This window comes from Hypomesus nipponensis, chromosome 9 (assembly GCF_054491055.1).
Source record: "Hypomesus nipponensis isolate SF chromosome 9, ASM5449105v1, whole genome shotgun sequence".
NCBI classification, from domain to species: domain Eukaryota; kingdom Metazoa; phylum Chordata; class Actinopteri; order Osmeriformes; family Osmeridae; genus Hypomesus; species Hypomesus nipponensis.
The window spans coordinates 10,370,001-10,395,000 of record NC_140369.1 but is presented as its reverse complement, the minus strand read 5'-3'; the positions used below and the strand labels follow the sequence as shown (position 1 = coordinate 10,395,000).

Below are 25,000 nucleotides of genomic sequence, written 5' to 3'. Positions count from 1 at the left end.
CCAGCCATGTTAATCACAGACCTTTATCCTGCAATCCACCCTGCAAACATCCACCCTTTCATTAGGACCAGTCCTGGATTAGTGTAGCTAAACAAAATAGAGAGAAGGGAAGATGAGAAATGAAATGAAATGTAGGGAAGAAAGTGGATGGTGGCAGGTGGCAGGGGGCTGTGCTGTGTGGTTCTGTCAGCAAGAGGCAGGATAGATCAGTTCTTTCCTGCTAATGGTAAGGTTTGTCTGTGAGACTACTGAGGGAAGGAAAACAGAATGATGGACTCCGCTGTAAGGGAGAATGTTGTCTCTCAGGGAGAAGTAAAAGTGTGTGACACACAAACACACACACACACACATACACACACCAAACTTGTGTGATGACTGAGAACAAGGGTTTTGTCATTGCATTTCAACTCTTTGTCAGCTCTGGGATATTATGTGTGTGGAGTTATGTGCAATTCCAATAAGTACGGAAGTGGAAGGAAACAGTTTAGAGGAGGGTCTTAATATGGACGTGTCTCTGTCACTGTCCACTCCTTTGCCTTTGGCCTCCCAGTCGTCTGTCAGAAACAAGCCCCACCCTCTGTGCTCCCAGCTGTCCCTCCTGCCAGAGTGAGCAACCTTGGCACAATGCAAGGTCAGGGGTCAAGAGAAAGGACAGGCTGGATTTACAATAGAGCTACGGAGGCCATTTAACAACACAATTCTCCTTTTTACACAACCATTTTTCATCTACTTTTTTTCTCCTTTTCGGCTGAATTTCCTGGGGCAGGGAGAAACAGGACTTCTGAGCAGTGTGTTAAAGAAAGTGTACATTGGGTTTGTATACTTGGTTGCCAGCAAGCATTTGTGTATTCTTGTTGGGTTCTCAGCAGGCAGAAAGAGCTGTAGAAGGGCTCTCATTAGAGCTCTCATTCTTTCTTCCCTTCTAGAGCGTGTCCTGTTCTTCTGTTCTTCTGAAATGATATGATCTTGGAAATTGGTTCTGGGATTTCTTTTGTAATGCACTGACAAAACACACTCATTGAACTACACTGTATGACATTATTATTTTTATTATGGTTGTATTCAAATGAAAAAACACAAAATTGTACATTTAATTTCATATTCCTTTAAGTAGATTCAACTCAATTAAAATGTTCCTTCCTTATGTTACGTAACACATTGAATTTGTCCATAGAGTGAATTCAATTAATTAACAATTTTGCATGGTTTGGCATATTTGAATTATTCAGTTACATCAGAACTTGTAATTGTCCATGAGCTCCCTTTAAACCTGAGATAACCCCATAGGTTTTCTATATATACAAGATTCAATTCAGTTGGCCACACAATTTCAGTAATATAGTATACATTTGTTTGTCAGAAAATATTCCCTGCTCATCTGTTACATAACACTAGTAAAACTACACTGGGAAATAATTTGAAGTGCAAAATAGAAGACAATAGACAAAAGACAAATGGAAAGAGAAAAATGAAAGCCAAAATACTGCCACAGTATATAACGTAACCAGGACAGCTCACAGAGAAAAGGCCAAGACAAACATATTTAGAAAAGGAAAATACAACACATCTCACTGTAGTCTGTATAAATATTAAATTAGAGAATAATAAATAGATTAAAGTACAGAAATGTGCATTTGTGTGAAAAATATGTTTATTGTTCCCAGTCTTAATCAGAAGTGCTAAGGTGGTCTTCTACCTATGTGGTTGAAATGAGCTGAAGTAGATTCCCTTTGTAGGACTTTAGTCTATCCCACTCAAATCAAGCAAAGACATTTGAACAGTGTTGGACCCTAACCTAATGTAGCACAGTGCTTGTGCACCATACACAATGTAAACAGTTCTTACTCTACATCCTTATTCTACTTTTTCAAAGAAGTGGTTTCACAGTGTTCAGTTCCATCAAAGGTCTCTCATTTGAAAGTCTCTGGTTGAGATAGAGCACAGTCAGAGCTGGTAGACAGACTGCTGAAGAAGAGATGCATGCATCCTCTCTGCTTCCAGGCTCCCTAGTCTGTGTAAACGGTCCCAATCTGTTGGGGGGCCATGTGGGGTGGGTGATAGGAGTCATAATGCCCCTCCAGAGGTGTTTCATAGCTGGATGTCTGGTAGAGGACCTGCCCTTGGTGCGCAGTCAGGCTCATTGAAGGGGGGGGGTAGTTGTGAGGGGGCAGGTAATGGGGCGAGGGCTCCTGTTTGGGCACCAGGCTGTTACCAATGCTAAGAGGGGGCGTCGGGGGACCGTCATAGGGGGGCGTGCCCACCCCTCCACCATTACAGTCCTTTGGGGAGTGGCATTCGTAAGCCACACCCTTCACAGCCCGCATGTGTAGCATGTGGGTGGAGTCTAGCGTGCCATAGGGGGGGCTTGGCAAACCTGGGGAGGAGTAACCTATTGGACCGACCACCATCCCAACCCCTCCCAGCACGGTGGGGCCCCCTCGGCCTCCATGCCTCTCCTCAGGCCTGTCCCCACCCGTCAGGGCTGGGCCAAGCTGCAAACAACCTGCCACTAGGTTGCTGGTGGGCTGGGACAGTCCAGTACACAGCGTCTCCATGAAGGCCCTGCTTTCTAGGGACTGGCCTCCCTCCAGGGCCTCTGACAGAGCACATATGTAGTTGCGGGCCAGACGCAAAGTCTCAATCTTTGACAGTTTCTGGGTCTTTGAGTGGCAGGGCATGATGCTCCGCAGGTTCTCGAGGGCATCGTTCAGACCGTGCATTCGTGAGCGTTCCCTGGCATTAGCCTTCACCCGCCGGGCACGGAAACGCTCCTGTCGGGCTTTGGTCATCCTCTTCCTCTTGGGCCCACGTCTTTTAGGCCCGTTGTCTTCTCCCTCACACTCTTCCTCCTCCTCATCTTCCATGTCCTCACTCCCCAGCTCCCGGCCTTGGAGGCCCAGGCCGTTATCTCTGTAGTGCTGAGATGCGATTGACATGTCTCCTTCTGGGGAGCTCATGTCTTCGTCCATCCACTCCAGGGAACCAACCAGGTCTGATCCCTCCCCAGGTCTTCTGTACGTCTTGGACATCATGATGTTCTGGAAGCAAGATAAGGTCTATTAGAAATGTTGCTGTGTGCATCCATCTGGGCTTGACTAGTGCAGTGTTCCACAATTACATGCATGTTGGAATCCAGGATTTTTCATCTGGGCATAGGGGTCACATTTATCTGTTCTATTAATAGCAGCCTTATCCAGTCTGACCTGGCCCACCGACCTTGCATACATTAACTTGTCTACTTACACATGAAAATCCATCAGAGGATGAGTTAGTTGTTGAACTAGAATGTCTTCACAAGTAAGCCTGTCCACATTACATTTGAGGACATTTCAATGAGTGGTGTGCAACTGAAATAATATATAAACAAACTATTCTCAGGGGTTATATTCTTAAACCATCTATTATCTCCAAACGACTTGTGTGAGAACGTTTGAGGACGTTGAGGCAGTCATTTTCAGCACCATACACGCATGGACAGCTCCCACTGTAGGCATACTCTACAGGTGTTTTAAAGCGTTGATAAAAGAACAAATCTATTTTTACGGGGGGAGATTATATATACAATTACTTTAAACTGTTAAAATAATTGATGTACAGACATGACAATGTTAAGTAGGCACACACTATCCCAACATTTGACCGTGTTTTCCCGTCGCCTCCTTGCGCATAAGGTTTCTAGATTAATCTTGATCGCAGGGGGACTTCTAAACTCGGTAATTCCCCCTGTAAAGTCGTAGTGCCGGGATGGGTTCTCAATCTGGGGCATTGCGGGATTTGCCTCGTGGATAACGGATTAATTCAAGGTTAGACCACATTCCAGGATCAGTAACAGACAAGTAAGAATAAATGAGCACATTTAAAATTCTGGAACGATTTATTTTCTCCACTATTATTGTTGATTTTATACATCAACCTCCATGAGATATTTTCTAATTTACCATTTTCCTGTTCCTTCAATTTCGTGGATGATATAGAGTAAAGGGGGTTTGCATTGAATACATTTGACAAATATAGACCATCAGCTAGGTTGACCTCTTATTACTTGACAATGCGTCTCTGTAAAAATATTCTGTTACTTTTATAATACCAAAAATTATAATGCCAAAAATAACAATGACGACAGAAATCAGATGATTGTCAAGATTAGCCTACTCCATTTGATTTGATCCAAGTTCATGTTGCCCATTCGCCTACGCAAAAGGAGAATATCCTTTTTACCCAAATGAACACTGGTGTCCCCTTAAAGTTTTCAAAGCATGGCCTACCTGATATTGTACGTTCTCCTGGATCTCCTGAAAGATTTTGGTGAATGCAGGGAATATTTAAAAAATATTTGAATATTCATTAACTAGACGTATATTGGACCTTTTCGTTAGCCTTTGCTGTTATTGTCAGTGTCCCATCTCAGCTCTGAAGTCTCCACGGGTCAAGCGACAGGGGCTCACTATTTCAGTCTGCGCGTGACTCCTCCCACTCTCAAAAACTCAGATCCATCTATCTGTGCCGGAGTTTGCGCGTGGCCGGCCCGTGGCCACTGTCAGCTTCAGCCATCATTTTGGAAGTGTGTGTGTGTGTGTGTGTGCGTGTGTGGGGGGAGGGGGGGGGGGGGGGGAGGTGTGGGGGGTTGGAGACATAAACCAAAAGAGAGAATGAGAAATGAAAAAACAGGAAAATAAGAGTCTTCGACGGCACATAGCAACTATATATTTTTCAACATAGATTAGGCTACTTTAAAAGTTGATGTATTGCAACGTATTTCTTTGGTGCTAGGAAAAATCAGCCAAATTCATACCAGGCATCTCAACTTCGAGAGATGGCTATAGGATAGGCCTATACGCGCTCTTGTGTGAGCCTAACTAACTGTGACAGCTTGGAGTTGCGCTTGAGCAGGTGTTCGCGCCATTCCCCAGTCCATTCAAGCATCCGCGTGCGCCAAACTACTGTGTCCGGCATGCGCTCATTGCACCACATTACGCTCATTAAATGGGGCTGAAGAAACACCCCTCACGAGATGGACAGAGATGGATGAGACAAAGTGAGCTGAATGACAAAATATCCACATTAGCATTGCAAGTTTACTGCATTTAGTGTGTTACTTACTAACACATCCAACCAAGGAAAATCAAAAGAGTGTTTCGTTTTGTCTCATATCACACCAAATGCAATTAAAGTTATGTTTTATGAACTTCCACCACTTACAGTCTGGACCTTCATGACTTAATGAACAAAATACTTTAGTGTGTGTGTGTTTGCATGTAAAGAATTGGGCGACTGAGTAAGTAAAGGACACAGGGGATGTGAGTGGGGGTGCAGCCATCATCCCATGAGATAAAGAATCACATGTGCTCATGTTTGGGGATGAGGTGTGGAGAATGAGGGGGACTGTGCACCCAATGGATGTGCCTTACACTCCCTTCACACTCCCCTGTCGACTAGCAATTCCCCCATCCCTCCCCCCCGGTGTACTGCCTGTCCTATTCCACACCTGCAGCCCAGGATGGGAATAAGAGAGGCTAGCCTGGCTCCTCCCTAGAGTGGGAATGACTAGGGAATGGTGTAGCTAAGGCATCACACTATCCTGTATCTTACTTTGACCCTAAACACATGTATTTATTGTAGAATAATACAGTACTTAAACTCCAAATATTAAGTAAAATATAAGACAATTTATTATGAATATTTTTATTCAAGGTCAGTGCTTAGTTTGTTATATTACTGTAATGTAAGTTAGTTGTACACCATATTTTGAGGACTTTATTATACACAACTGAGTTAAAGTCTTACTTCCAAATGTGATACTGAGGTATCTTGTATTCTCCACTTTGGTGTTGGTCATCCACTATGAACTTGACTGGCAGATGGGCCCTACTTTATCTGTTTCCCACTGCTCCTCATATACACCAGGCTAGCTAGCTGCTTGCCGGCTCAGATGCCTTTCAACTCTCTAATGGCAACTCACCTGACACAAAACTGTTCAGACCTTGACCCCCTAGGAGTCTGCATTACCACACACACACACACACACACACACACACACACACACACACATATCTAACGTCAGTATGATGATTATTATGTTTGGTTAAAAAAGAGCATCAGCTTTTCTCTTCCCCCACTCCAACACAACACAGGCACTCACCCCTGACACAACCTCTTCCTGTGTCCCTCACACTTCTGTTTGCTGCAGTGGGGAAAAGGGGCTGCGTCCATCTGTCAGTCTGCGAGTCCTGAGAGAGATCCTAACATCCCAGTGGGGAGGTTTGTCTGTACCGTGTATGTGTGTGTGTGTCGTGTGTGTACACAGTATGTTCATGAATAACTTGGCCTGATTGGGCAGGAAAACATGTCTATGTGTAATGACAAGTTTTGACTGCTATACACATCATTCATTATCACAACACAAAACAAATTGCAAAGCAAATCAACAATAATTTAGCTATCCCTAAAATGTTCATACTGTAAATGTATTGGATTACAGTACAGAAAAAGAAACACGATTCACCTCAAGATCATCCGCTCAAGTCTCCGTACAGTATATTGGGTGTCATGAATAGGAGGGAGAAAAGACTTGTCAGATTGTGTAGGGGGCATTCACAGAGACACAGAACTAGACAATGAAAGTTACTCTGAATGTCATGGTACCTCGTCAGCCCAGAGAGTGACTGGTAGCTTAGCCAAAGCTATACCTCCCTCAAACTTAACCTAACAGTGGGGAGACTGGTCTTGATCTGGCCCATGATTTGGCCCTTCAACTAACCATCCCATTGAAGAAACCGCTCCATGGGTCACAATATAAGACACTCCCCCAGAGAGACCCCTTAAACCCCTTAACCCTTCCCTAAACCCTCCGTTGGCCCCCTGTGGTGTATGCTCATTGGCTGACCGCCTTCAGGCGTCCCTTTTCCACGGGCTCATTGTCTGGCCCCATAAGCAGCTTTGTTTCTGCATGTGCAGCTGGGCTTGCCCGCTCAGCCATTAGCCACAACACGCAAAAGAGAGCGGGATAATATAATTACAAAACAAAAGTCAGGTGGCGTGTGAGATGGGCCAGGGGAAGCCCCTTTAGGGTCTATGTTTGTGTGTGTGAGGAATGGAGGGGGGTGTGGCGGGTGGCCAGCTATAATTCGATTATGAAGTTGTGAGAGTGACAAAAGGAACAATTGCATTTTTTCTCCTCTGTGGCTTAATTTGATTTCATTTCATTTTTTAAATGAAGGGAGTGTGAAAAGAGAGAACATTTACTCTTCTCATTTTCAGAGGCACTGGGCCAGAAAATTTAATATGGTCTGACAAAAGTGAAGTAAAGAATTTTTTCTCTGAGCCTAACAGTCAGTTTGTGAAGCCCAAATGAAAGGCGGTGGTTTTTGTATGAAGTGACTATCCTATAGTGTTGTATGGCACAAGCGCACACACACTGAGACATAATGGGATCTAAGGCAGATCCATCTCCTTTAATTCTCTCTTTAAACAGGGGTGCAAGTGTGTCCCCCTGTTCCATCGTCAGACCCAGAGTTGATCCCGTTAGTCACCCTGGATGAGTGAAAGGGTAAACTCAACCCCCATCCCAGCTGGAAGGTCACACACACACACATACACACACACACATACACACACACATACACACACAGCTGGGGTTTTATGGACAGCTGATAGAAACAGGTTTAGCTAGTGGCTACTGTTAAGAGTAGGTCAAGCAGAATAAAATCGACTAAATGTGTTTTTGTTTCTCTTCATTTGTTAGTGAAAGGGGCCACAATCGCATTTAGTTTTTGCTTTGTTTCTGATAAAACAGTTGCCAATTGTGTCTGATACACACATGCTCTTGGAAGTGGAGTATCACTATTGAGGCTTTCAGGGGTGTCTACGCGCACATTTCTGAGCCCTATTGGGCAGAGTTTGATCATGCCCTGGGGAGCAGAGGATCATCAGACTGTGATACTGAGCGGGAGTTCTAAACACTGGCTTGGATCTTGGTTGTTTGCTGTGGAATGTTTGCTTTTTTATACACATTTTGAACATTATAAAAAATGGGTGTGGAAACAGTTTTAATCAGTTGATTTACAGAACTCAACTCTGTACAAATTGAAAACTGGAAATATGTCATGACATTTCAAGACATTAGTGGTATATTAATATATTAATTTATTAAATAAACAAATGAACAAATAACTTATTAATTGATTAACTGAATTTATGGAACTTAGTTCCATTTTCACCTATGATCCGGTTAAGATTGAGTTCCTTACAATAGGTCAGGCAGAAATGGCATGGTCTCTGCAGGTGTAGGTATGATTAGACACTGGGATTTATGATGAGAACATGATTGGCAGTTTGGGTTTGAATGCCCTGTCTCTTGTTTATTTTGTCTGAATGTTACGTTTTCAAGGGGTGGCAGGGAAGGCTGAGCCGATGTACTTCTTCCCGTTCCCGTAGGAGGAGTTGTCCCAGGTGTAGGTCTGGATCACCAGCTGCTTCCCTCCCAGACTCAAACGGCACCTGGCCACAGCAAACACACATCAGGAAATAGACAAAGAAGAAAATGCATACATGCAGTTGCATAAATGTTTCTAAACAGATATTTACAAGGACAGTATGGTCAGCATATGACAAGTAGTATTAGAGTACTGACTGTTTTCCTGGGCGGGCGATGTAGCAGAGACTGTACATGGCCAGGTCAAACTCCGGACTGCAGCCAATGATGGCAGAACCAACCTGCTTGTAGTAACCGTCCCACATGAACTGCATCCCGAGAACATCAGGGAATGAGGCCCACTGAACCAGGGAGAGAGAGAAACAGACAGTCCCATTTGATATTCTCTTACGTAAATTATATTACTTTTTCAACAACTGAAGACAATCCAATACAGTGTCATCACACGGTATTACAGAAAAATACATTATGAATGTGTCAATTGAACAGTAAGTTGTGGAATGTTAACTGGGGTGCTTACAGGTCCATTGAAACTGTGGCTGTAGTAGTTCAGCAGACCCTGTTTCTCCAGGAGGTAGAACTGGATCCAGTTGTGGAAGCCAGACACCTTTCCACCCTTGATCTCTCCTGCAGTGACAAAGATACACTTTATGAGCCTATACGTTTTTATTCACACGTGCATGCACACATGCACACACACCCACACTTACGCAAACCAATAGAAAACCATCAAACAGACCTGCAAAGATGTGCTCAAATCCACTTGAGTCCATCTTCTTGTTATACCGGGAGTACAGACCAAACCACATCATCTTTAAGTCGTAAAGAAACTCGTCCTCAGAGGAATACCGGCCTGAAAAGCAACAGTGATAAGGTCAGCTGTTTCACTGATAAACAGACAAACAGGTATAGTGAGGTTGCGCATAACATATCTACTCATAAGGTAACCTATGTCATATCTGAAAACCACAAATATGATGTTTTACGATGCTAAACATTTCTAGAAGTGTCTATGTTTTGGATTGGAATGCTATCTTCTTCTATGCATACCCTTGGTAAAGAGGAAGGCAAAGAGCTCACGGCCCAGCTCAGTGTTAGACATGGTCTCCCTCAGGAAAGTGTCCTGCTCAGCCAGCTGCTGGGGGGTGAAGTCTTCCACCTGGCCTGTAACTCTCTGGTAGTTGTCCATCAGGGCGACGAAGGAAGCATAGGTAGGCTTGGAAAATAGAGCTTGCTCATCCAGGAAGGTAAACAATCTGTGAAATATGTCCGAAAAATAAGAAACATACCCAATTTGAGAGTTTTGAGGAAAAGGAGAGTGAGAGAGGGGAGAGGAAGAGGGATACTGGGAAAGAAGGAAATGAAATAAATCTTGTATGTACTGTTAGAGCGGGACTACACCACCAGTTTAGACACAGAAATAAGGGCTTCAAAGAGGGTTATCTGCCAAATGGGATGACTCACCGGCGAGGGGACAAATCATTCTTGGAGCTGGTCTGGGAGTTAGGCACTAGGGCCTGGGGGTCGATGGTCAACTCAGAGGCAGTGGCCTTGTTGGAGTCCAGAGCATAGAGAACCTCAGAGATAGCCCTGATGTCAGCATCACTGATATCAGTTGTCGGAGGAGTACCTGACATGTTTAGGGTATATTGTAAGTAAATAAAAAAAGGGATTCATATTATGAACAAAAGTTATGCCTAACAGGGTACTAATAGGGTAAGTAAAATACAATGAGTCAGCTGTGGCAGTAACTGTTATGATTGACGATTGACAAGTTTTAGTTACATAAGCATCATAAGCCGTTTATGGACCTAGTGCTGGTGTACAAAAGCAATGCAAGTAATTATTCACTAGTTTATAGTTGACTATGAACAGATGACTACTCGTCTGTCAGTACCGTTCATTGCATACCAGTGACATCTGCTGGCCCTACAATGCACCTTCCTAGGTTTTCAAAAACATTGTAGATAATAATTTACAAACAGCATTTTAACAAATTATAAAGAGTGGAAAGAACTAGTTTATACTGGTAGTTCATTATGATGTTTCACGATGATCATTTCACCAGGTGTTGGATGAAAGGCAAACTCAAACTGATAAGATATTGGGAGACAAGTACAGGAGAAGCAGCACGTGAATTCTCTCACCCCCACAGAGATCTCCATAATCGCTGCAGCAGTTGTTGTGCCGGCTACACTTGGAGTTGCAGTGGCATTTGTTCTGAGAGTTGTAGGATTCCCCACAGCGACCAGCGCAGGATGTAGCACTACCTGAAGAAATGAACAGCATAAATAAACATTAATATTGATATGGAATACATCGAAAGAAATACACAGGATAACTGAATAATAACTGTATGTAAATGAGGATTGTAAAACAGTATAACAGTCACTTAAATAAAATAACACGTTTGTAAGAGTTGAAATACTGTTGCCTTGCCCTTGCAGATGCTGGTGTAGTCGTAGCAACAGTCTTTGAAGCGCTCACAGGCTGAGTTACATTGACAGGAGAAGCCAGGGTCTGTTCCGTAACCACAACGTCCTTCACAAGAATCTAGAGTGTCTAGGGGAAAACACATCACAGAGTAAAAGGACTATGAACGTTTAAATGATAATAAGTCATATACATCAACTACTGTTTGACAGGCAAGCTGTCTAATAATATGAGATCAAGTCAGGCTGACCCAAACTTACTACAGTACCCCTGAGAGAACAGGGTCACACCCAGAGTGAGCACAAGAAGGATCTTCATTTCAGCCCAGCAAAGACCTGGAAACTATTTTCAGTGACCCTAAATACATTTTCTGGTTATATACCTAGCTCACTCTGTCTACTCATTCCAACAGTCACAAAAGCTCCACCCTATTGTCCACATACCGACCAATAGCTGCAGGTATGTCAGTTGTTTAAGACAAAAAGTAATATTCATGCAATACCCAGTTTGAACACACTCCACACACCTGTTCCAGAATGGAATTTTTCATTTGTGAACATTTTGTTTCACTGTCTGTTTTGAGACTTTAATGCATCAATTTCAATTGAATCATGCAAAAGATTACACGTGATTAATTTATTTGAGTGTAAACATTTAATTTGAAAATAGAAAAAAAGGGAAATGAACAATGTTTGTAATAATATTGTTGAGCAGGAATACAGTTTATCACTACCACAAGCAAGATAAACTGTGCACCTGTTAGACTCACTAGTGGAGCATCAGATAAAAAAATACATTTATCTGGTTTTTGTGTAATGTAGAAACTAACATTTGCAATGTTGCTGTTTATTTAAGTAACAAATCAATTAACAAGTAATCAACCAATTCATGAAGCATACTTCTACCATAACATTTTACACTTTTGAAAGTGTTAAATAAAAACGTTGGAAGCGTTGTCAGTGATGTTGTACTAACATTGAACATATTCCACGTGCAACGTCCAAGGCAACGGTGTCCCAAATTGTTTGTGTGCATGCACCTGTTGTGTTTCACACAGTTTGTCAATAAGAATGGGTAACGTGTTTAACGGTGTGTGGAAAGACTTCAAAGCTTTCTTTATTTAGCATTATGTGCAACATTTCAAAAATGTAAAAGTGAAATGTTTGGTGGAGATAATGAAAGCTCAAAATATTTTACAAGGCGCAGTCGTTAAACTCCTAAAAAGAAAAGAAAACTAATGTATTTACAAAATTACAAAATATACTTATATGGCTATGAAATTAACCCGGAAATAAATCAATGTGGCTATGCTGTATAAATAAATGTATATATAATAGAAATTAGTCAACATAGTTTGATAAATAAATAAATACGTTACTAGTTACTATTACTTACCCTTTTTTAATGGCTCTGACTTTATTTAGACCTACAACCAGAAAGGGTTAACAAATCATATTTTGAGGTCGGAACCATGCATCGTTGCCCAGTCTACTTATTCCCATACAATAGAGGGCGCTAGTTTTGTTCACATTTTGTTGTCGTTTTCCGTCAAGGAAGTAGCGTCTCGCAATATTTGTCTGGTCAATGTAGCCGTACACGGCGTGGACAAGTTCAATGACATTCAGTTCTCGTTTGGAAAGATTTTGTAATTTGCCATAAAAGGATCCAGGTATGGCATTAAAATACGTGGTCCAGTCGATCAGAACAGAACTATCAAAGGTAAGAAAGATGTGGTAGAGGAGCATGTACAGACTGTCATTATAGAAGTGATGAGCTGCTCTCATGTTATGGTCTAAACTGAAGCCATATGTAACCTATCTGTAATACCATTACCAAAATAGTATAGCAGTCTAGTTATTGCATTCAATCGTGTGCCATGAACAGGTTGGGGTGTGGTGTGAAGGTAAAGGATGAGCTTGTAGCCAACACAACGTTAAACGATCACTGTATTGTAAAATATTCTGTTGGTCGGCATCAGAGGTCACAGGGCAAGTGAGTTTACATTGTCTTCCTACTGCTCATACCACTCTGGTTTTGTCTACCATAGGTCTGTCTCACGCAGCATGTGCAGTCAATACACACAGGAAGCCTCCTTTCAGCTGCTGAGAAAGCCCTTCTGATTAAACTACGGAAAAGTACCGGCTACACCTTCATCAACTGCAAGAAAGCCCTAGATAAATTTGATAATGACATGAAACAAGTAAATCATCTATTTTCCACTATACTCATACTAAGGATGCCTGACTTGGAGAGCATGTATGATTGTGTGTCTTTGTGAGTCTTTTTTGAGGCCTTGTACCTTTATGAAACAAAAAGGAAAAAAATATTGTTAGTTTTATATTTAATATGTAGTTTTATTCTAATCTTAGGCAGAGAGCTGGCTACACGAACAAGCCCAGAAGGAGGGCTGGAGCAAAGCCAGCAAACTGGAGGGTCGGCAAGCTAAGGAGGGTCTGATTGGCCTTTTTGTAGGAGACAAGGCTGCAGTCATGGTGGAGGTTGGTACAGTGACTACTAACTGTGAAGTTACTTTAGAATGTCATTGCAGCGCTCAAATATTGACAGCATGTTTGAAATATGATCTGAATTAATATATCTCCATGTACGTCTGTTCTTTTAGGTGAACTGTGAGACAGACTTTGTTGCCCGTAATGAAAAATTCCAGCAGCTTGTGAAGGATGTAGCTTTTGCTACTATGGCTCACCACCGCAGTAAGAACCAGGGCCAGACTGGTTATGTCAAGGTACATGCTCTGACAATAGTTGGCATTATTACTGTCTATTTGTATCGTTTGTCTTGGGTTTTTTTTACATTCATATTTTGTCTGTGTTTTAGAGTGTGCTGGCAGCCGATCAGCTCTCCAAACTGAGTGTGGGTGAAGGAGCTTTGCTAGCTGATCAGCTTGCTCTTACAATAGGTCAGTAGGTTATACATAGAAACCAGGAACACAGACCTGAAGAATGTTCAAAATATATGTTGTATTACTCCTATTCCCTGTTTCAATCATGCTTTTTAGCATTTATTCTCTATGTGAATTTCCTCTTCTATAACAGGTCGACTAGGAGAGAACATGTCAGTTAGACGTGCAGTGGCGGTAGGTGTGCCTGCTGACTGGCATATTGGGTCATACATACATGGAGGCGTGGCTAGTCAGACTGACATGGCTATGGGGCGCTACGGCGCCCTGGTGGTGTTTCAAGGGGGCAAGGATGGGGCACAAGAAACCCTGGGCCGCTTGCTGGGCCAGCATGTGGTGGGGGAGTCCCCAGTATCCCTGGGGAACATGGATGACCTTCCTTGTGGTGAGTCAGAGACACGGCTGCTCCCTCAAACCTTCCTCCCTGACCCAAGTCGGACTGTGGCCCAATACCTGAGGGAGCAGGGGGCCCGAGTGTTGGACTTTGTTCGCTTTCAGCGTGGTGAAGCAGACACTAAAGGGGTTGAGTGAAAGGAACCTCATAATTGTTAATAATGTTTTGTTATTTTCCTTGATTCGTTATTGATTTGGCTTAGGTGCAAAGGCACTGTCCAGTGTCAAACAAACCTGTTTAAATTGAATCTGTATAAGTCATAATTCTTAGTATATAACACGGCACACCATGTTGTTTGATGGATTGCATCATCATCAAAAGTAAATAAAATATATTGTAAGTCATCTGTGTGTGTTGGTCCTTTGCCTCTTTTGCAATTTCAACTTTTAGACACGTTTGCATATATTTTCAGGTCACAAGCCACTGCTTTTATACAGTTTTTCACAATACAAAAAATTGACAGTCAAGGCAAAATCCGTTTCCTCCGTGCCAGGGGATTTCAACTTATCATGTGGTTTTTGAAATGTACTATGCATTTAATGTTTCCTTTTCTCTATTACACTTTATGTATTTGTATATTTTACCGCTAGTCTCACAGAGATGTGATTGGCCAATACATTGCACTGGATAAACATTGAATGATGATGTCATGAGGGCTGTGTCTCTTTTCAACGTCCGCTACCAACAGTAGTCCCAATTTCACAGACCTCCGCCCGCGGATCGTCCCATACTGAACGCAGACATGGTAAATTCCTTCGCTTTGTTAAGGTGTATAATGTGATCTATACATATAGAGCCAGCAAAACAATGTATAGAGGATTTACATCAGGGTTTTATTTAAAACATTTTAAGTAAAGAACGAAGTCTGAGATTACAGTACTAGTAGCCATAGTGCTCGCTAATCTCATCATCTATTACTGTACTGTGGAGTCTACTAAACGTTAGCTAGCAAGCTAGCCACTTTTAATTCCATTAGCCAACCGTGTTTCTGTTCTGTCTGTTGTCTTTCCCGATCAGTCTGAATTCTCAGAAGACCAAATTATCGGTGAGTACTGTTTCAAATGTTCTGGGTGAGAGTTTGATTGCTGACATCTCGTGAAGCTATAGGCTAGCTAGCTCGCTAGCTTGCTTTACAGTGACTGCGATTTGAAATAGCTCATCTGTTTCTCTTACCTTTTGTCCCGTTTGTCATACTGTGGGGCACTGACTCTTAAGTCCCTGCAAACTCGTTGATAGATGTGGAGCTGTCCAGGTAGGCAGTTTGAGATTAACCAGGTTTTGTGTGTGACAACCGTAGACTAAATAATCATGCATGAATTTCACGGTTGGACTCGAGCCTTAAATCGTAATCTAGCTGTCCATTGATCCTTCAACAGCTAGCACTAGCTAACAACAGTTTGAAAAGGTTCTAGCAACAGGGTGTGATAAAATTGCTATTGAATGCAATGTTGTGTCATTTATTTCGTTGAAAAGGAATGTATTATTACTAATGCGTGTTTTGCACTTATATTGTTTGCAGTGGTAGCTAAACTTTAAGGATGCTCGTGCACTGATGATGGTAGAATGGCCCGACCAATGGGTAACGTTTTGTTATGCAGTTAGCATCTTGATGTGTTGAGTCATGATCAGAAGGTTAAGGTCTGAAATACGGGTAACTATAGGTTCATGACTATATTTGGTATCAAGGTTAAATCGGCTAGTTAGTTTCAGCAGGTACTGTAGAATGATGGGCAACAATTTAGTTACACGAGTTAATTTCGGTCCCGGAAATGCTGCAGATAACAAATGCAGAATTAAGGCAATATATTTCGTAATCTTTGAAGGGTGTGTACGACTGATGAATATAATGTGAAAGGAAATGACTGCGTTTTAGCCACGGTTTGAAGGCGTGGCCCTAACATTTCCGTGACTGCCTAGTAGGTAAGCTACATGGCTAGTTCTAAAATAAAACCTGCTGCAAGTTAGCGAAGCATTACTATCAATGAGGATTTTTATTGTAATTTCTTCCATTCTCTGAGCAGTCTTTTGTAAGTTTTGTTACACGGTAGTAGATTTCCTTCGCTGGCGTTTGTTTAAAGAAGATAGTTGACAGATTCCACGGCTTAGCGTTTGCTTTCAACCGATGCCTTATATGGGTAAATGAGAAGCTTGCAGTAGTCTCAGACCGGCCATCTCTGGATGCGTAGCATTCCAGCGTGGGGAGGCTAGAACCAAAACAATGGCCCGGGGAAATGACCCTCATGCCAGATACCATTCTATTAGAAGTCGCTTTGAGACATTCAGACAAACTAACTACCAAGCAAAGAGCAGAAGAAGAGAAAATAAACATTAGAATTTCTACTAGTAGGCTGAAATGTGGAAGATTATACTTGATTTCAGTTATGGTTTCTTTATCTTTTCTCACACTCTTCTTTTTGATGCTGGTTTGTGTCCCCCAATCAAATGAATATAAACAAACTTATCATATGCTTAATTACAACACTGTCCATCTCCCCTTCAGAGTTCAAAGAAGCCTTCCTGCTGTTTGACAGGACAGGGGATGGGAAGATCAGCTACAACCAGTGTGGGGACGTCATGCGAGCCCTGGGACAGAATCCTGTCAACGCAGAGGTGCTCAAGGTCTTGGGAAACCCCAAGTCAGATGGTCAGTCATGCTACTGGCTCCTGCTGGAATAACTGTCATCTCTGCTGAATCAAAAAAGACACCAGTAGATTGTTGTGCATGACTGAACATTTAGGTTTTATCCATGCTTCTCTCTATTGGCTTAGTAGTCAAAGTGCTAGTGGGTTCTGGGTACATTGCTAACTGATGCTGTGAGGTGTCACGCTCATGCTTTAATAACCATGCTGGGTACATTTAAGAGGACATTAAGTTCAAATTCTGTGCAGTTTGTTGAATTTCAACAATGTAGTGTCACTGATGAACAGTAGAACACTCCTTCTTAAAGGGTGCTTGTGGAAGCATGACTGTCGTATTAGTGAGAAACACCATTATCTCGGTCCACTCCCCAAACAAGTCCAATGCAAACCTTACATATGCTAATTACACCAACAAAGGTTGCACTGTTCTGATGCATGGGCTTTTAACATGCCTTGATCAAGTGAAACTAGTATTACCGGAAAATGTCAACATAGCTAAGGATTTGCACCAGATGGTTCATGCCCTTTTGTATTGGATCAAATTGTTTATTGGATAATTATGTTTTGCAGTTAGAGAATATTTGAACCGAAAGTCAGAGAAATGTTATTGATTGTCTTTGTCACACTGTCTATAGAGATGAACCACAAGATGCTGGACTTTGAGCAGTTCCTGCCCATGCTCCAGGCTATTGCTAAAAACAAGGACCAGGGCTCCTTTGAAGACTTTGTGGAGGGTCTACGTGTATTCGACAAGGAGGGCAACGGCACAGTGATGGGCGCTGAGTTGCGCCATGTTCTTACTACACTGGGTAGGGGCCGAGATATGTCAACGCTTATGAACTGTTAGCAATATTCTTCGCAGTGTTTCCCCTACCATTGTTTTGGAGGGGTGGATGTCCCTCCTAAACGACCTCCCGCCACCCTAAAAGTATGCCAAAATATATATAATTAGGCTACAGTATATATTTCCAAAAAAGACGCGTGGGAAAAAGCTGTTTTCACACATACAAGGCAATTCTCTTATTGCTTGTTGCCTCAAAAGTTGCGACTAAAGTTCAGGCAATGTTGCATCTTGTTATTTACACCTGATCGTGTGTCGAGTACATTAGATCCACTGGCAGTGCTGGTTTAGCCTAGCAAAAACCCCTTATCTAAACACACCTTAGTCTGGGACCAAAAGTCCCCAGTATCTTTGATAATCAGTTATTACAAGCGCATAAGTTCCTCAATAGACTTATTCAGACTTCCTCTGGTTTGCATATTGACTGTCAGAGGGCGCAGTCAGGGAGAGTATGCTGCCTTTCATATGTTTGTCCCTCCATTCTGGAGGTCTGTATGAAATAATAGGCTCTATTACAGATTGTTGACGGTTCATTGTTATGTTTTCTATAAATCTCATTGACATACTTGTTTTGTGTGTTGATTGCAGGAGAAAAGATGACAGAGGAGGAGGTGGAGACTCTTTTAGCAGGACATGAAGATGCCAACGGCTGCATCAACTATGAAGGTAAAGCAGCAGCAGTATGAGTGGACAACACAAGCTGACGTTTCACAGGATAGTTCAGTAAATACAAATAAGATGAGATATCTTTAGAATCTAGACAGATTCACCCACGCAGAATTTCTTATCTTGGGAAATCCAGACCTAGCATTTTAGACGTGTTTCATGTTTTGTAATCTTTTGTATTTAAAATACAGTACTTTAACTGTTCTGACTCAAGTTGTTGTAGCCTGTCAGCTCTGGTCTAGCTCTTAGATATTTTGAAAATATATTAAATACGTTTTGATTTCCCGGCCCTACTGGTGCATCCACACCACTGTCTAAATGCTCTCGTAATAACTTGTATCCCCTATTAGTAAAATTTGAAGAACCATGCAAAGAACATACACGGCTTGTAACGTCATAACCTAAGGGTTATATATTGGTGTAAAACCTGTTGTCCTGTGTGCATCGTTGAGTCCACATTTCCCTTGTGTTGTCCCCTCAATGGTTTCCTGTTACTGTCCCACAGCCTTTGTCCGCCACATCATGTCCGGTTGAGCACGGGTATGATCAGAGCCACTAAAGCCTCCCTCACTGTCCACCTAACAGGAGAGCCTCTCTGAAACTTGTACCTGCACAAGACGCTCCTGCCTGAACTGGCAACGTAAAGCATATGCAAAAAAGAAAGGTTTCTTCAGTATAGTCTATCTTGCTCAAAAAACACTAATTATTACTGAAGCACAATCTCATTTGTCTAACTTGACCCTCACATCTTAAACAGAGCAAATATGACCAGTAGACACATGAATGTAATGGAGTGTCTTTATGCAGTGATGCGGTGGACAGGGCTGGGTTCCTATGGTGGAGTGGTTTGGAATGGTTTGACACTTAACTTTTCTCCTGCAGATCATCTCCCCTTCTTGCAGTTCCCACCATTTAATGGCTGTAGCCTGCATGTAGCTTCTGCATGAGTTGGCTTTGTAGGTTGCTCCTCTGATCCCACAGAGAATCAACCTGGTTTCAGAAGAGCAGAGCAGAGCAGAGCAGGGCAGTGAAGAGGTGTACTGGATGGTGCCTTCAACATTTTTAATTTTTTTTGGCACTGTGTTTTGTTTTTGATTCTTCAGCATTGCCCTGCTGTCCTGTTCAATTCCGTATCGTATTGTACTACTCATGCAGAATTACAGAGAGCTGCTTGTTTTCCTTGGCTGGCATTTCCGTTGCCTCCCATATTCTCTCCATAATGAAGCGGCTGCTATAGAACTGTAGATTCATTTGACCATTTTGTTGTTTTCTTCCCTCTCTCTAAATTTGAGCCTTCCCTCTCTCCTGTGCTCTTCCTCTTGGCCCATTACCCCCCCCCCCCTCCCCTCTGGTAGATCATCCCAAATAAGGAGGGTTGCTAATCCTAACACATTCCAGGTCCTGAGGCCTGGACAAATCCTTGGCTGTTGGCTGGTTGGCTAAGAGAGAGAGAGAGAGCTTTTCTTCTCATCCTTCCCTTCTCTCACTCCTTTCTTCCTCTCTCATCCCTAGCCTGTTAACACTGACCCCTTTTAATGCAGATTCTGTCTTCTGACTTACTGATACCTGGAGTGTCTGTGGGGAGACAGCAGCCAGCTCCAGCACAGCAGAACTAGCATGACGGGCCAGACAGAACCACCCAGGATACTGTGGGAGCAAGGCACCCACTGAGCCTGACCCTCTTTGGAGGATTCATTACTATATTGTATTTAGAATACAATGACAATAATGTAGAACATGTAAGGCTTTTAAAAAGGATGAGGAAACTGGCCGATGCTGGAGGTGGAGTTTGTTCCCCATGTTTCCCTTTCAGACTGAAACAAGCCTGGAACTGACTGTCTTTTCTTCTTCCTCCTCTTCTCTCCTCTCTCTCGCTCACAGAACTCGTCCGGATGGTGATGAGTGGTTGAAGATTTCAAGAGAACACACAACCAGCTACGTTTGAATAAAAGAAAACAAAAGAAAAACTTTTATTATATAAGTCTGTCTTACACCCACCTGTATCATTCCAGCCCCCTACGCAGTTGTAACCTGTGTTACCTTTTCATTTTTATTTGATTTCAGAAGTGCCTTTTCTGTGTCTGAGTTGAAGAGCCCCATTCATTTCACATGTAAACACCATCCAACCACAGTAGCGCATGCCATCATGCCAGGCTTGTGGACAGAATCGGCAATAACATTCCCTTAATTTTTCCCATACCTTCCTCTCACTGTATACCCAGTGTCCACTTTGTCACCCGATAGCTGTGTTTTTATACAGAGGAGATGCATGTTCATTGGCTAAAAGACCAACTGTAATGTTTTAACATGGCCAACCAATCATGAAATGGTAGATGCTGTGCTGTCTCATGTATATGTTGTATCAAACGGTATTAAATAAAAATCCCAGTTTCTGAAAAGTAGTATTCGTTTGTATCCTTTCCATAAGAGGTGATGTAAAGTATTGCTTTTGGAAAGCCTTTCACTTGAATAAAGAGTTCATATTGAAGTCAATATTACATTGTACATCAGTGGTCCAGTGTATGAGTGTGTGCACCTATCAATGGAGTATCTAATGACACGTTATGGGTGACAGATTTAGCATTATCTCGAGTGCAGACAGTGAATGGCGCCAGGTAAGTGCATACAAAGGAGGGCATTTGTATAGAATGTTACAACAGTATCAGACTTGGTATCCTTTCCTACCAAGTGACATAAGGTGTGTGTCTATAATCTTGGCTTCTCGTTTTGTATCCACTAATAGAAACTATCCCTTGAAGATGTAAATATTGCGGTAGACCTGTATGGCTTTGAATGTTCTTCTAATCAAGGCAGTGTCCCAGTTAGGCACGATATAATACACTAGCTGCATGACCTTATATGGTGGTGCAGGTAAGTGAGGAAGTCGCCTTTATAGGGTTATGGTTTGACAGTTTCCATTGTCTAACATCTAGATATGTTATGCAATGGTAGCTTGGAGCGTCTGCAACTGTAAACTGAAACACAGTTTATGTTAAGTTCTGGATGTGGAAGTTGATGTCTAGTAGAAGCGGTTAGAAAACCACACTACCCTGCCATCTGCTGGTGCATGTAGAGTTGAACCAGTCAAATCATATACACAAAAACCTAATTTCATCATCATGTATTTGTTATCCAGTATAAACGTCTGAGTAACTTTCAACACTGGTTCTTTTTATTGAGGAAATGTTTATTTCTACTGAATAATCAATGCAATCTTTGCATCTCCAGCAATAATGAGAAACAAACAAGAACAGAAACTCAACAGACACACTTGTTTCATATCACAAAATCCACACACTGTAATAGCACGGAGACCAAAGCAGTTCATTCATGGTTTCTGTAACTGTAGTGAGGGTTCTAATACTGGCTATCTGGACACAAGTTGAATTATCTGATTATAGTATGACACTGTTGTATGTTTGTAGGGTGTGGTGCACGTGTGTGTTTGTGTGATAGTGTATGAGAAAAATAGCTATTACAAGACGTCATCAATCTTTGTTAAAAATCCTAAAACATATGGCACAGGTAAGATTAAACTAAAAGATGCCAAGGTCACATTTTTTCATTGCATGCATTTACATACATACATACATACATACACACGCACATACACACACACACACACACACACACACACACGCACACACACACACAAGCTCAGTCACAACTCACACTGACTGACAGTTTATAGTGACTTATAAAGTCCACACACATGATGATGATGATAGGAGGGAATAGAGGTTACAAAGGTAATAATAATATACAGCGTTAATGCTTAGGACAGTTTTGAATAAACAAGATGGAAAAGTTGACAGTCAAAATAATATAAAAACAGAATACATAATGAGTATATTGTTACAGATACTTCGGACAGAATACACCTCTGTAAATTGTGAGGTCCCTTCTGGTTAACTTTTTAAAATATTTTTTATCTTTTTATATTTTAAATCAATTCCTTCACAAAGCCACGTCTGTGTGTGAGCTGGATCTGTTTAAAGAGATATACAAACTATAAAAATCTAATGATTTCCCAGGAGAGAAATTGATTTCATCATGATTATAAAAAAGAATTTAGTCTAAAATATGTTTAACAAAATTATGACAAACAAAAACTAAAATCAATGAAGTGCCAATTGGATTCCTCCAGACATCATATTTCAGTCATCTTTCGATTGAGAGCACAATCTTCACAAGAGTATGACTCAGACACTAGCTTACATTATGACTGACTGTAAACATATGCATACAGATTCAATTTTCTCCCATTGTGAAATCTAGGCCAATGATAAGAAACTGCTTCAGAAAGTGCTTCAGATGTGAAAAAGGAGCTCGTTCAAGGATTTGAATTAAAAAAAAATGTTTTTTAGGACACAGAGGATACCAGAAATCAATGCTTTCAAGTGGTTTACTAAGCTCTCATTAGATCTTCGGAGAAACTGTTAAAATGTTAGCTGTTCTATCTCAAGTGAAATATCATTAGAGCATTGTAGCAGAAGATCCAGTTTACAGTACATAGTCTTACAAGCTAAAACGACAAAGAGTACAGGGAAGCTAGGAGTTCCAAGCTGACAATGTTATATTGTCATGTTCTTGATATCTGTGACAAAGATTTGGACACATCTGATCCTGGACCAAACTCTTACATGCATACTGTTCAAAAAGACCAATGATCTAATGCTTCTGGGAATATTATCATTTAGCAATTGACAGTTTCATGTTTTGAGGAAATAGTATGAAAATGTGTACCAATGAAGATAAAAATAAATGGCAAGTGCTTCAGGTCAATTGAATTAATGCTTCATGCCATCAGACATGATAGGGAAACAAAACTTCAAAGTGCAAAATAGTTTTTTTTATGCATCTACAGTACTTGGGAAGCCATGGAGACCACAGGGGCATTAGTGAACATGTAACTTCAAAACAGTTGTAAACAGGAAATGAATGCACTATGGTCAAAGGACTTCACAAGATGAGTTGTTACACTTTCCTCATAGCCTTGTGAGGGGTATTTACATGATTCTGGGTTGAAAAACGAACTGGTCAAGATGTTTCACGCCAGGGGACCGTTTGTTAAGAAAATGGATAAAGTTCTTCACTGGCAATTTCTTGTCAAGTAAATTTGAAGGGATCATTTTCCAACAAAAAAATATGAAATGTTTTTTTCTTTCTTGTGTCAATTGTCCAGTTGAAATATTTAACATTTAACAATGTTTGTTGTGTTCCCTTCGTTTTTGATCCTTCATTTGAGATAATACAGACAGGATTTATAGGTACAAAGTGGTCAGTGTCATTCAGTTTGCCAGGACCCTTTCCCTCCATCCCTCTTTCTCACCCTTTTTTCTCTTCACTGCATTGGGGGAACAGGGGTTGAGGAGTGGACTGTTTCACCAGTCAGAGGGGTGCTAGGCTCTGGGTTGGGGAGAGGATCAAAAAGGCTCATGATGTTTGATTTTCACATACAAGCTAGAAACACAAATATTTGAACTTGACAACTACACTGTATTTCAGTATGTATTTCAGTATGTTTACATTTAGATTTAGCAATGAACGAGAAAAGGACTCACCATGGAGTGCTGGAGTGGGGTTGGTACTGGGGTGTGCTGCAGGGGTTTGGGCTGAGTGACCAGGGGGAGAGATGTGAGGTCCAGGGGGCGGCTGGGGCTCGGCAGGCTGAGTGGAGGAGGGTCCGCCCATGGAGGAAGGGGGTGCAGGGCTCGGAGCCTTCTGGGGTGCAGAGGTGCTGGAGGCCGGCTGGTTGGGCGTCAGGCTCTGTGGTGCGGGGGCAGCGGAGGCCTGGGCGGGATGGGGACCCCCGGTCTGGTTGTGCTGCTGGTGCTGGATCTGCTGAAAGTGCTGCTGGCGTGCCCGCATCTCGGCATACTTCAGCTGCTCCATGTGGAACGACTGACGGTCAGCCAGCAGCTGCTGCCTCTGGTACTCCAACTAAACACACACACACGTACACAAAGGTTACACCTTGAATATGCTCAGAGGTAGGCTAAGTCTTCCTTTAGCTCCATGTCTCATCCTGCTCCTGACTCACAGCCTCCCTCTCGCGGTCCATGATGGTCTCCAGCTCCTCAAAGTGCCTCAGCTTGATCTCCAGCTTCTTCATCTGCGTCTCCACCAGCAGAGCCACCAGGGACTTGATCTTCCTCTCCTCCACCGCTGCCAGGTGCTGGAGAGAGAGAGAGTGGAGAAAAAGAGAGAGGAGAAGGGGTTACAGAGATCGACCCTCTGGGCCATATCTATTATTGGTCCATGCACCTCTGTAGGTACTAAGTGGTGTGGAGTGTGAGCGGGGCAGTACCTTAGCTTTGACAGCAGCAGCAGCCAGTGCTGAGGCAGCAGCCGTAGACAGGTTCCCCTCTCCCACATCGCGCTCAACCTTTGCCTTCCTTTCTCCCTCGCTCTCTGCTTCCCTCTGGCCATCCTCTGAGCCCTCCTTACCTTCCTTCTCCTTCTCTCCATCGCCTAACGAAAGAGGGAGATAAAGTGAGCGTCCCTGATACAGACCGAACTGTTTGAATTTTCCAGAGCCATGTTTAAATACAGCCGCACTGAAACACATACCCATCTCTGGGTCTGTTTTCTCACTCTCTCTCTCTCCTTCTGTCTCTCTGCCTTTTTCCTCCTCCTTCTTTCCGTTCTCTCCCTGCTTCTCCTCCTCTTCCTGTG

General features: G+C 42.3%; 5 protein-coding genes across 11 annotated transcripts in view; 2 read left to right on the top strand and 3 right to left on the bottom strand.

Annotated features, from left to right (window-relative positions):
- Positions 1-2,006: 2,006 nt before the first annotated feature.
- Positions 2,007-3,032, bottom strand: LOC146272828 (neurogenic differentiation factor 4-like). Its single transcript, XM_084705632.1, has one exon. The coding sequence runs from the start codon at positions 3,030-3,032 to the stop codon at positions 2,007-2,009; it is 1,026 nt and encodes a 341-aa protein (XP_084561758.1).
- A 5,006-nt stretch (positions 3,033-8,038) lies between these two features.
- endou (endonuclease, polyU-specific) lies at positions 8,039-15,456 on the bottom strand. Of its 2 annotated transcripts, none has more exons than XM_084704301.1 (9): positions 15,349-15,456; positions 10,871-10,993; positions 10,579-10,701; positions 9,896-10,061; positions 9,482-9,687; positions 9,171-9,284; positions 8,952-9,058; positions 8,630-8,772; positions 8,039-8,496 (listed from the first exon to the last, which is right to left on the bottom strand). In XM_084704301.1, the coding sequence occupies exons 1-9, from the start codon at positions 15,365-15,367 to the stop codon at positions 8,382-8,384; spliced, it is 1,116 nt and encodes a 371-aa protein (XP_084560427.1). In that variant the 5' UTR covers positions 15,368-15,456; the 3' UTR covers positions 8,039-8,381. The 2 variants fall into 2 exon arrangements, with proteins under 2 accessions (XP_084560427.1, XP_084560426.1); XM_084704300.1 differs by lacking the exon at positions 15,349-15,456 and adding an exon at positions 11,125-11,272.
- Positions 12,427-14,519, top strand: tsfm (Ts translation elongation factor, mitochondrial). Its single transcript, XM_084705448.1, has 6 exons — positions 12,427-12,583; positions 12,912-13,064; positions 13,234-13,362; positions 13,485-13,607; positions 13,700-13,781; positions 13,918-14,519. Exons 1-6 carry the CDS (start codon positions 12,536-12,538, stop codon positions 14,310-14,312), a joined length of 930 nt encoding a protein of 309 aa, XP_084561574.1. The 5' UTR covers positions 12,427-12,535; the 3' UTR covers positions 14,313-14,519.
- On the top strand, positions 14,825-20,721 carry myl6 (myosin, light chain 6, alkali, smooth muscle and non-muscle). 3 transcript variants are annotated; one of them, XM_084704304.1, is made up of 7 exons: positions 14,825-14,920; positions 15,193-15,220; positions 16,676-16,819; positions 17,451-17,624; positions 18,245-18,322; positions 18,828-18,862; positions 20,204-20,721. In XM_084704304.1, exons 1-6 carry the CDS (start codon positions 14,918-14,920, stop codon positions 18,854-18,856), a joined length of 456 nt encoding a protein of 151 aa, XP_084560430.1. In that variant the 5' UTR covers positions 14,825-14,917; the 3' UTR covers positions 18,857-18,862; positions 20,204-20,721. The 3 variants fall into 3 exon arrangements, with proteins under 3 accessions (XP_084560430.1, XP_084560429.1, XP_084560431.1); XM_084704303.1 differs by lacking the exon at positions 18,828-18,862; XM_084704305.1 differs by lacking the exons at positions 14,825-14,920; positions 15,193-15,220; positions 18,828-18,862 and adding an exon at positions 15,397-15,427.
- A 1,269-nt stretch (positions 20,722-21,990) lies between these two features.
- smarcc2 (SWI/SNF related BAF chromatin remodeling complex subunit C2) overlaps positions 21,991-25,000 on the bottom strand; it is a 9,831-nt gene continuing 6,821 nt past the window's right edge. For all 4 annotated transcript variants that reach the window (XM_084705307.1, XM_084705308.1, XM_084705309.1 and 1 more), the window contains 5 exons: positions 24,896-25,000; positions 24,633-24,796; positions 24,366-24,500; positions 23,887-24,265; positions 21,991-23,731 (listed from right to left, as the gene is read on the bottom strand). The exon at positions 24,896-25,000 is cut by the window's right edge. In XM_084705307.1, coding sequence (XP_084561433.1) covers positions 23,667-23,731; positions 23,887-24,265; positions 24,366-24,500; positions 24,633-24,796; positions 24,896-25,000 — 848 coding nt within the window. In that variant the 3' untranslated portion in view covers positions 21,991-23,666. The remainder of the gene's footprint in view (positions 23,732-23,886; positions 24,266-24,365; positions 24,501-24,632; positions 24,797-24,895) is intronic.